Source organism: Melospiza georgiana, chromosome 5, assembly GCF_028018845.1.
Source record: "Melospiza georgiana isolate bMelGeo1 chromosome 5, bMelGeo1.pri, whole genome shotgun sequence".
Classification (NCBI taxonomy): domain Eukaryota; kingdom Metazoa; phylum Chordata; class Aves; order Passeriformes; family Passerellidae; genus Melospiza; species Melospiza georgiana.
Window position 1 is genome coordinate 3,914,643 of NC_080434.1, and position 12,103 is coordinate 3,926,745.

Sequence of the window (12,103 nt, forward strand, 5' to 3'; positions counted from 1 at the left end):
CAAGATCTCTACCAAGGTAAGCCCTTCTGACAGCTCAGAAGCTGATACTGCCAGAGGTTTTCTGTGGAAGGCAGCAGTGTGCTTACTACCACCTGTGACTATTTTATCTTGGGCTTGGTGGGCAGAAGAGGAAGAAGTACCTTAGACTAGCAGGATCAAAACTTCAGACTGGCACAAACCCTCTTCTTCAAAGAAAAGCAAGCAGCTCAAGGCTTATATGTCTGGAAATGGCCTGCATTCTTCTCTAATGACAGAAAAGAAACAACCAAACTAGTCAGGCTGTATTGGCCAAAGTGTTCAACTACTACTGTGTGTGAAGGAGAACAGGAACTGAAAAGGAACTTCAAGCTGTCAATGAGTCATGTTATGGTTTCTCTTCTTTCTTTCAGAAGAGAAAGAAGGACAAGTTTTCCTCTTAGATTTTCTAGTTCATTGGGGAAAAGGGAAATTATGTTTTATTTTAGCAGCTGTTGTTCTTGCATGTGCTCTTGGACCTAAGAGCACAGATAGAGTTGCACTGCCAGGAAGGCTGGTGTGTCTGACAAGGCAGATTGAGTTATTGGTGTCAGCCCAAAGAATTTTCTTTCATTTCTATTGTTATGTTTGTGATTTCTGTAGGACTAGGGGAAAAAAATTATAGATTAAAGGACACTGGAGGCAGTTTCTGCCAAGAGGATTTCTGAGGATCTCTTCTCAAATAATTTTGGATCAATGGGGTATCTCCTCATGTTCAATTTGGGTTGAGGGATTTTCTTTCCTTTATGCATGCTTCTTCCTAAACCCTGTCTAACAGCTAACTAGTGAGGACTGTTTTCCCTAGACACCAGCTCAGGCTCTGTTAGCTTTTGTAAGAGCATTTGTATCAAAATATTGTTGTGCTGGAGTCTCCACGGCCATCTGGGGCTTTGTGCAGACAGGGTGCTTACAAATGAATGTGAACCAAAGCAAATCAACATTGCTTGGCATGAATGAAATGTATTGCTAGGATCTGTCTCTGCCAAGCTAGAGACTGTTTGGCTCCAGTCCCACTCTTCAGGGGGATTGTCTGTCAAAACACAAGTTGGTATTATACAGCATCACGGTTACATGGCTCACTAGTCCTTTAACCCCTCTCAGGCCTTACTCTTATTTGTTGAGTGGAAACCTGTAAATTCCAATTCTAAAGGCAGACTTTGAGCTCTGGTACCTTGCTCCAATTGTTGCTCATGCCACTGTCAGCTCAGATAGAGCTTTCTCTTAAGGGGCTGTTAAATAAAAGATTGCAACCCTTTTGAAAGGAAGGCATTATTTCATAATGCCTTGCAAGGTTAAGAAGACATATATTTTGTACCATCTCATGATAGAAGCCTGCCTTCTTGGTCTAACCACCTCAAAAACCTGGTCATCCTTTCAAGGTGAGAGTCCATCTCAGACACTTTACTGTCTCTCCTTTATTATCCCATTCCTTCATGGGCAGCAGCTGCTGTTGTTGCTGAGCCCTGCTGCTAAGCCCAGAGGCCACACATCAGAGGCCAAGCCAAGACATCGATGTGAATGACCTTGTGGGTCTGCCAAGAGGTGCATAATAATATTTCCCTTCCCATTTCTGGACATGTTTCTGAGTTCACAATAAATTACCACAGTGGCTTGGCCAAGACATGACACTACAGGTGGCTCCGAGCCCATAACATCCAGTTTTTGCTATAGTGAAAATCCACAGTGAGCACTAGTAGAAGTGCTGTATCCGAACACAAGTTCTGCAGGGCTACCTCCCATCCTGGAAGCCCAGCCAGGGGCAGCAGAAGAAGGATGTGCACATTCCCCTCAGGAGGTGGATGAAGCGGCAGATCCTTGGCTGAGACCCCGTGGGGTCTGGAGCTGGCTGAGAAGAGCGGTGACTCTCCATAGGTGTGCCAGGCAGCACGTGCCATCCCTCAGGCCGGCAGCTGCCCAGAGCAGTGCCCAGGCTGTCACGTCTCCAGCAGCAGCCTGGTGCAGCTGCAGCTCGTCCCTGGGGGCAGGGCAGGGGCAGCCTTGCACAGGCTGGGACGCTGCCGAGCACGGCCCGACCGCGCGGTCATGCAGCCTCGCGCCTTTCCACATCCAGGCTCCAGCATGCCCGTGTCTGCTCAGGGGACCAGGCCTTTAATCACCCCAGGGGACCACGGTCCAGATTGCCCTCTCATGGACAGGAAGCTTTATGGATGGCCCCAGGGCTTGGCTGTCTCTGACACAAGGTGTGGCACAGCTGTGTGACCCCGGGCTGATTTTTGCTGAGGAAACTGCTGCTGCACTGTGAGAAAATAAATTAGCTACAGCCAAGCAAGATAAAAAAGTCAAAACATAGAAATAAAGTTGTCAAGATGATGAGAGCTAGCAATGCAAGGCTTCCAAAGTAAATGTTATGCGAAGAGGGATAAAGCCCCGAATGGCTAGGTCCCTATGTTGCTTTAAAGATTCCTGAGCTGGAGCTTAGAAATGCCCCAAGTTCTTGCCTCAGGTTTAACTGATGTGAGGGTATCTCCCAAGTGCTGGACTCCAAGATGGGAATGGAAAAAGGGGCACATGAAAAAAAAAGGGGGGAAAAAGTCACTGGGCATATGACACAGAGGGAAACGTCGACAAAGAGTGCATTTAGTCTGCTGATGGGGAGGAAGCGTGAGGAATTCTACTGAAAAGGTGAACAAAAGCACCGGTAGCTGAAAGGCCTGTGCAGTTCTGCTGGGCTGCACTCATACTCCATCCTCTTCCACCTTCCTGGAATGACTACCTCCTACAGAAAGTTCCAGAACCCCTTCCCTGACAAGGCATCTTTTTTCTGGAGCTGGAAGCCCTGTGGGAGGAAGGCATGAACAGAACATCCCCAGCCATGTCCTGGGAGCAGTGACCTGCAGGCAGCAGCTTTGGCTCATGGGCACCAGCACCCAGTAGAACATTGTGCAAAAGGCAGGCCAGGACATGAGGAGGGTTTGCAAGGGGCTAAATAAGTGTTTGGGGCAAACGGGGCTGACAGCTGTGTTGCTGAGCATGCACCAGCCCAGTATTTGGCAAGAGGTAACTAGATGTGCTGGATGTGCAACGGGGAGATTTGTAAGGAGCAAGGAGAAGTTCAGATGCCCACATTGGGGTGGTGGCCAGCTATTGCAACCTTCCCTCGTGGAAACATCTGCAAAGGGCATTTCCCACAGTTAGACAGTGTTAGCAATGCTATGAAATTCTTTTATTTGGGAAAAAGAAATAAAGTAAAGAAAGTGAAGTGTAGTTATGGTGTACAACAGGTGCTGGCATTGCATTAGAGGTATAGTTAGGTTTTTGTGAAGGAGAGGCACCTGGTGGTGACTCGTGACTAAAATGTGAGCACTTTTTCATTTTTAATATGAAATTAGGCACTATCCAGCACTGAGTATCTAAATAATTTCAACAGCCAGAAAATACATGTATCAATTATAGCTGAAGCTAGATTTTTCTGCTGGTACATCAGGAGCAGGGCAGCACAGAGGAAACCGAGAGGACAGGGACCTTTGCAGGGAGTTGCATCCAGGTAGAGGAGAGCCTGCTCAGCTGGAGCTCTGCGATACCCTCATGCCATCAACTCAGCACATCCAGCTGGGAGATGCTTTGTCTTAATCCCGCTCTGAGTTCTATCGGAAGCCACAGCCGGAGAGAAGCAAAGGAAGCCGGCGTTCGCGCTGCTGGCGATGTGAGGCTGTGTTCCAAAGGCTGCAGCCCCTCTCTGCGAGCCCCGGGCTCGGCTCGGCGCGGGGCTGGGCGGTGAGCGGGCTGCGCTCCGTGCCGAGCCGTGCCGAGCCGTGCCGTGCCGAGCCGTGCCGAGCCGTGCCGTGCCGAGCCGTGCCGTGCCGTGCCGTGCCGAGCCGTGCCGTGCCATGCCATGCCGTGCCGAGCCAGGCCGTGCCGTGCCGAGCCGAGCCGTGCCGTGCCGTGCCCAGCCGAGCCGTGCCGTGCCGTGCCGTGCCGGCGGTGGGAGCGCGCCGGGCCCCTCGTGGCCGGGGCTGGCGGGCACCGTGCCCGCACCGCCTCGGGGGCGTCCGCGGAGCGTCCGGAGAGGCTCCGGTTACTTTTATGCTGGGTGTTCCCCATCGACGCGAAGCACTTTTTTTTCCTGCAGCTGGGCAGGACCAAGCTCTTCCCTCAGCTCGAGGTTAATTAATCATCTGCCTGCAATTAACCAGTGACCTCCCACGCCCGGCGGGCAGCGCTGCAGCTTTAAGGCGGGCGCTGGAGCGGAGCCGCAGCAGCGGCGGGGCCGGCCCGGAGCCGCTCAGATCCCGCAGATCCCGCAGATCCCGCAGATCCCGCAGATCCCGCAGATCCCGCAGATCCCGCAGAGTGCCATGGGGAGCCGCAGCCTCCTCGCCGCCCTCCTGGCCGCTGCCCTCGCCGCCCTGCTGCCGCTTCCCGCCGCCTCCTCGGGCCACCGCAAGCTCCTGGTGTTCCTGCTCGACGGCTTTCGCTTCGACTACATTGATGACAGCGAGCTGGAGGGTCTGCCGGGCTTTCGGGACATTGTGAACATGGGGGTGAAGGTGGATTACATGACCCCAGACTTCCCCAGCCTCTCTTACCCAAATTACTACACGCTGATGACGGGTGAGTACCTGTATCTCTGCGCTGGGATGCTCCTCAGAGCTGCCAGCTCCCTGTGCCAAGGTGGAAGGCGGCTCCCGGTGCCTTTTTCTTCCAAAGAAGATATAAAAATAACCCAAGTCGTGCTTTTAGCTGGGAGTTTAAAAGCACTGTGGCATTACCGCCCAGAATTGTTTCTCCGAAATGTGTTCCAAATTTGGAAATGCTACCTGGCACTAATTAAGCTCCCTTTTGCTCATCCAAGGTGGAGCTGGGTCTCAAACTGCTGCCACCTCAGCTCACCTGGAGCAAGCGCCAGGGGGGCTACTGCATATATATATGTCTAGAGAACATAGAAACAACTGGGACTGCATGGGAAATGAATGCAGAGACTGCTCAGGGGCTTTAATAAAAATGCATGTGAACCGAGTGTGGCTGCGCTAAGAACTTATTTTCAGTCAGCAGGTCTGTTTTGGCAAGTTCAGCATTAAATTTCTTTTTAAACTTCGTGGATTTTCTGTTTTCTTAACTTTGCTGCAAGTCCTCATATTATCTGTAATAATTCAAAATAGCCAAACGGAAAAACAGTCAGGATTTTTGCTTTTCCTCCCCTGCAGTTTCTCAGAATGTCCAGGGGAGGCTTTCAGAAAATTGAGAGGGCAGTCATAGTTTTCATTATGCTGATTTTCTTTTAATCTTACGTGGAACACACATGATTACAGGGACACTAGGAAGGTGCAGAGAGTAGACCTGGGCCAATTCCTTCAGAGATAGACACCAAGAAAGCAAAAGTTGAATAATAAAACAACAGAACCCAACAGGTTTGGTTTTGTTTTGTTTGTTGTTTTTGTTTTTTGGTTGGTTTTTTTTTTTTTTTGGAGTTTCTGCTTGGATTTTTCTCTGGAGTTAATAAATAAGCAGGAGTTTCCAACCAATGAGGAGGTGTAAGAAAATCTATCCTCTCCTAAGATATGTGGCATCTTCCGCTATTCTTGGAACAATGCAGTGCCCAGTGATTCACATACTGCTTGCTGGGAAAGCAAATAGATGCCATTGTAAGACAGAAATCTGACATCAGTTGTGCCCAGCTTGTTTTGAAACTGCTTAACTCCTTCTTCCCTCTCTCTCAAGAGAAACCCTTTTCTCTTGCTCCTCTCTGATCAGAGAAGAGTATAAAACCATCACAGGGTTGGGTTTGATTCTTTTTCATTATTTGGTGCAAATACATGAATGCAGAATAAATGTTGTGAGAGAAAACAGAGGTGTTCCACTCCAGGCCATGTTCTTTAGGTGTACATAGGCATACCGACCTAACACTTCACAGGTGCAAAAAGAAATTTGGATGGAACTGTTAAAGATAGAAGAAAAGTGAGTGACATTTCACTCCTAACCACATTTAGTCATCACTCCTATTAAGTATATATATATAAAATGAAGTCTATTAATATCAGCCTTTTGAAGAGTTTTGAAAACCTCCTACTTTGTACTTAGAAGAATTTTGTTTTCCGAGATGAAACACCACTACTGGATTTTTAATATTTTTAGTAGAGTCCTGCACCTCAGTCTGAAGCAATAAGATAGTCTGTGAGATAAAACTCACTCTTATTGCAAGTCTCCCAGACTTTATGATAGAGATATCAATGCAAATACAACTTAATTGGAAATAGCAATTTAGCTCCCTAACACATGAGTCACAGCAGTATTAAGTAGGTCAGGAACCAATTGAGGACTAAGTTTAGGTGAGGAACATTGCCCAGAGGAAGATCCAAGTCTGCCCTTTGGCCCTTGGGGTGTTAGTTACCCCCATGACTGTGTCTTGGTACGACAGCAGGGTAACCCCCATAGCTGCACTGTTCTTACCCTTTGGGGCCATGGTGCCATTTCCACTGAGATTTTATGGGAAGGTGGGGTTAGGAGTGCCGAGCACATGGCAGGTGTAGTGTTAAGCTGTGTTCAGACTACATACATTATACAGGTTTAAGAGAAAATTCAGCATGGCAGGGGGACACAAGCATCGTGCCACAGTGACCTGCTTAGGGAATGGCAAGCTACTGTTTCCCTGGTGCTGCTGCATGGGCATGGGGAGGCTTCATCACATCTCACCAGCCATGCAGTCCCTCTGCTGCAGGCAGACACAACTGTAACTGCTGTTATTTCTGTTTGTGGCTAGGATGTTTGGGAGGTAAATGCTGCCATAATTTCTTCTGAGAAATCAGGAATGAATTATTCTTCATGTCTTGTCCTACACTGCTGCTTCAGGAGCTGCTAAGAAAGTCACATTTTAACTTCCAAAACATTGTATTTTTCTTCATAGTATATTGGAGTCTTTCAAATCAGTTTAAGAGATTGCACATTCCCACCCCTGGCTTGTTCATGATATCCCACTTTGGGTTTTCTGTTTGTTTTTTGTTTTGATCAATACTCCTGCCCCTTCTTTCTCTGCTCATTCACAAGGCCTTATGGCTCCACGTCCATTCAGGAGCACTCATGGCTGCCAGGTCTTGGATAACATGTTCATACAAGTGTAGTTTGTGTGTATCTGATTTGTCTCTGCTCATTCTTGTGAGCAAGGCCTTTCCTTTCTGCCTACTGCCTTCCACCCCACATCCATGCAACCTTCAGGACTCCTGAGCACTTGAGTTGCTACCAAATGAGAGAAGTTCTGCCTCGTTTCTGTGGCTTTGGAGGAGGACAGCGAACTCTGCCCCTCAGATACCATCACTGTTGGAGCTGGTCAGTCTCCTCAGACACGAACTCAACTCCTCCTCCTGCCCAGACCTGCAGGCAGAGGTTGTGGAGATCAGCAGCATCGGCCCCAGCACTTCTCAGTGTCGATGCCAAGCAGATGAAACCATAACTGTTGACCAGAAGCCACATATCTAAAAGCAACTAACTTATGCTGATGAGAACCCCACCCCTTTCTGCTGAGGGCAGTTGCTGGGTGAAGTACTGACATAGCAGGACAAGCAGGGTCCAGCCTGGTGAAATTTTGGAAGGAAACATGGGAGGGACATGTCTTGCTTGTGGTCACGCAGTGCTGCAGGGCTATGGCAGAGCTCTTCATGTGTCCTTCTGCTGCTATTAATCTGTGAGAAGATACTTGCTGGAACGTCCCCAAGACACACAGAAAGCCCCAGCCCAGAGGTCTTTTCCTTTCCTACCCCAACTACGAGAAAGAAAACCAGAGCATAGAAAAATGTAAAATCACTAAGTAACTCAGAGTTTGGGTTGAAGCTCTAGTTTTCCTGCAAGCCAGAGCATGGCATCAGGACCTACTATTTGCTTGAAGAAGCCTCAAACAAATATCCAAATTAGGGCTGGTGCAAAGGCATCTTACTGACAAGCAACCAGAGAAGCTGTTTTGTTCCAAAAACCTGGTACTGTGCAAGGTAGCTCAAGGATATGCTGGCTTAAAATCCAACTCTTTGAAAAGCAGTCTCCTCTGGCAACTTCCAGCATGCCGTGTTTCTTAGTATTGGCTTCTACTGTGGCAGAAAGACTCATTTTTAGGGGTTGGGCTCCTTTCTGAGCTGCTGAACTGAATCCTGCCTGGTGTGCTGGCTCTCCATGGTGCAGTTACAATATTGTTGACCTGAGAAACATGAAATGGAGAATTAGGTAGAAGGAGATGTTGCAGCTGTGACAGAGCTTTTGCAGGACTCTGTGGGCTTGGCAAGGGAGGTAAGAAGTCCAAATATGTCTATTGGAAAAGGCTCCCTTAATCATACCATGTGCTGTTTGTTTTGGAAAGGCAGGAATTAAGTCCACAAACCATCTTGGGTTGTTATCCTGTGGGGAGTTTTTAATTTTTCCCTTTCCCTGCCGTGGCCTGGCTCTGCAGGGAGCTCTCATGCCAAGTCCAGTGGAAAGTCTGAGATCTCCCCTGTAAGCACTGCAAGGCAGGAGTTACTGCTCCAGAGCACTTCTGCCACATCTGTCAAGAAAAGCTGCTCGTGCTCTGGTTGGTCTCCCTTACCTGACAACCTGCAGGTGTTGGAGGGGTGATGAGGAACTCCCTGCAGCCCAGCTCTCCTGAAGTCTCCCCTAGCTGAGAACACTCAGGGGCACCTCACATTTCCAGCCAGCTTAAACATGAACAGAGAGTATCACATGTGAGATAGAAATCCAGAAAGGATTTCTTTTCCAAGATCATAACTAGAAATGAAGTCTTTCTGGCAGGTCTTCCATGTGGATGTGCCAGCTGCTGGTCAGCTGTGCAGCCCCACATCCAAGAGTCATATTTCACTTGGCCTCCATGGGAAGCAAAGGGAGCCCCTGATTGCAGAGATGGATGGGGAACTGCTTGGAGAGGAGCCAGCAAGGAGCCTCCATGTGCCTCTTTGGACAGGACCTGATCTTAAATAAGTGGCAGAGGGGCTGTGAGGTCCCCTGAGGCTTGAGGGGTGGAGGAAAAGGTGGACCAGAGAACATTTCAGTCTCCTGCACCCAGAGGGAGGGCTGTGGCCCTTTGCAGGGATGTGTCATCACCATCACACAGTGATGACACATTTGGGTGTTGTCTAAAATACAGGGGTGGTTTGAGGTGTTTTCTCAGCCACTGCAGCTCATCCCTACACATGCCATGACCTCTTCCTCTGCATAGCAGTAGGGAATGGGGTGACATGGCAGAGCTCCCACGGATAGGTGACATCAAGGTCCACTCTCCCAGACTGAAGATTTCACCCATCTTCCATTATTTCAACAATCTTCCCTTCACTCCTCACTCTTGATGTTGGCACGCTTAACTGCTGGGGGCTTTGGTGGATGATGCCAAAGTCTAACAAACAATCTACATCTGTTCTCCCCTGAGCACAGCAACTCAACACACACTGCACCCCATTTATTCCATGTTTTCTGGGAGAAAATACGCTGTGGGCTCCCAGCCCTGGAATCCCCTGCAGTCTGGCTGATGTGCACACATGCTCATGTATTTACTGCTTACTGTGAGAGGTTTCCTGATTAAAACACAACAGCTCCAGGCTCCTTCCACCCAGTGCCTGAAGGAAGCCCAGCCTGGTGATGGTTCTAGTGGATGCCTCTTTTCTGCTGCACAGGTAATGGCATCCTGACTCCAGCCTGCTCCAGAAAGGGATGCTGACAATTTCTGTTCAGCAGTTAAGCAAATTCTATGTAAGCAATACCATGTTTTCTGAGGAATAAAAAAATGGAAGGATAGGAGTACAACAGGGAAGTTTGTTACATACACATGAACTAAAACTATCTCTACTTCACGAGCTAGAAGCTTTGAAAAAATCCAGAAGGACACAAAGTGCATGATGAGTGAAAAGGGAAAATTACTTTTTCTTTTTGGTCCTCTCAAACATCTACAGATGCCAGCAGCAGCAGAGATTTAAAAGATTCTGTTTGTGACATAAAGCTCTGAAATCAAGTCTCCTCTTGGATTCAGTAGCTTTCCATTTCTAAAATTCTGTGTTGGGAAGCAAAAGAGCATGAGCTGTGGTAGTACTGTTAAGTGGCAGAGAAAGGGTACTGTCCCAGCAAGAACAGGCTGGAAAAGTTAGTGGGAACCAGGAGGACTTTTTTCCACATTTTTCCTCTCACTTTGTTTACTCACACCACCTGCAGAAAAGCTGCAATGCCCAGCATCAAGATTTTTCTCTTTCTCAGACAAAATATTGCAAAAATCTGTGTTTGCTTCTACAGTTAAAAAATTGGAAACACTCCTAAAATGTAGAACAGAAAGTTTTTTCTAACCCAAGTTCAAGTAGCAACAATGCTACAAATTAAAATACAGAGCTTTTTTTCTCCTCATTAGCTACAATCTCACAGCTCACAACTAGTGTACCTACTGCCAGCTGTTAGCCAAGTAGATATTCACATATCAAGGTATTTCTTAGCCCAGAGCTGAAGTCCCTACCAGAGGCTCATACTCTGCCCAATAATGCAGGCAGCAGCTTTGCCCATTGTTCTGCCCCGTGCTTGGAACCTCAGAGCCCTCTAGTCACACCCAGCTCTGGGGTTCAGGGCTCCCAGAGTGCTCCCTGAGCCCACCACAGTTCAGAAGAACAATCAACAGCTCGCAGTCCTGGCTCTCCAGGGACACAAGACCTGACTTCCCACACAAGAAAGCATCTGCAAAGCCTCAGCTGGATGATTTATTAGCAATTTTTGTACATCTCAGCCCTGGCCCCATGATGAAAGCATTAAATTAAGAGTTTCAAGGTCTTAGTAAATGAATTCCCTTTAAGGAAAAAAATAATGATGTGTGTAGCTGAGATTTTTTTCTGTGCTTTTTGATGTGATCCTACTTGAATTGCAAAGTCTTGCCTGACACAGGCTAAGGTGTTCATGCTTTGGCTTTGTCTGATATTAGAGGTCATAAAAATTTGGAGAGACTTTGCCAGCAAACTCCTTTGGAACATGAATTGCCCATGCACATCTTGCAAGTACTGTTTTTGCTTGGGGGTCTGCAGATGGCAGGGCCACTTTGCCCAGGCCAGCATTCCCCTGAGACTTCTCATGAGCTCTGGCCCTCTCCAGGCTCCTCAGGGTTTAGCACAAGGGTTTTGTTTTTACCCTGTGGTCTTTCTTGTCAAAGCAGAGCAGGTGAGACCCATCAGGGGAACCGCAGAGCAGTGCATATATCAAAGCTTAGTTCCTGGGGACACCAACTGCTATATCTGCTCCAGAACAGGAATATGGTGCTGGTGACTTTTAAGTCCTGCTTTCTTCATCCTTATAGGAGGCAGCATGAGCAGAGCATTTCCCAAGGCAAGTCATCCAGCTGTTTGCATGGAGGAATTTAACTCTTCCCCAGACTGCATGGCTCTGTGGCAGCCTTGCAGTGCTTGCATCTGCCCCCCTGACTCTTGCCACTTTCCAGAGAGTGGGGACATGGTGGTGGGAGATGAGGGGAAAGGTCTCACCATAGCAGCAAGGCACATACAAAATATTGCATAGTACATTTAGCTAAATGCAGGTACTGGTCCTTGCCATCAGATTGTGGTACCTTTGCTGCACTGGCTAAGAGACACATTGTGGGTTCTCTGATAAATCTGCTTTGCTCAGTGCAGAGATGGCAGATGGCCCAGGAGTGCACATGCTGGTTTCTGGATCTCACACACAGCCAGGGCAGCGTGCACAGCCCTCAGTGTGACTGTGCTGCTGCTGTGGGTGGCCCAGGGGCTGTGTGTTCTGCTGGCTTTTTAAATTTCGTCTTTGTTTTGCAGAGATTCATTTGAATGCTGACAAAAGTGCCTGGAGACACGGGAATGTGCTTTAGACAAATGCTGTATGAAGTGTAGTGTCCAAGTAAGCTGGAGCATGCAGACTTGCAAATGCTTTTGCTGGCTCTCCTCCAGAAGGATACAGAAGTTATCATATTCTTGGGAACTATACCCTCTTTGTTTTCCTCTGTTGCTTGAGGAAGGAGTAATTTTTACTACAATTACAGTGAGTTTAAATAGTGACATCTGTATGCTAAAATTGCTTGCTGCCCTGTTTCTATTTTTGAAACTCTTAAGATAAGAGTTTGATTACTGAGGAAAGCTATAGTAATGGAAGAAGTAATAAATTCTGA

The 12,103-nt window shown here is 47.9% G+C and overlaps 1 protein-coding gene across 1 annotated transcript in view; it reads left to right on the top strand.

Annotated features, from left to right (window-relative positions):
- The first annotated feature begins 4,331 nt into the window (after positions 1–4,331).
- The window catches only part of ENPP6 (ectonucleotide pyrophosphatase/phosphodiesterase 6), a 30,005-nt gene continuing 22,233 nt past the window's right edge, over positions 4,332–12,103 (top strand). The window contains exon 1 of the mRNA XM_058024507.1: positions 4,332–4,587. Within this exon, the coding sequence (XP_057880490.1) occupies positions 4,332–4,587 (256 nt within the window). The remainder of the gene's footprint in view (positions 4,588–12,103) is intronic.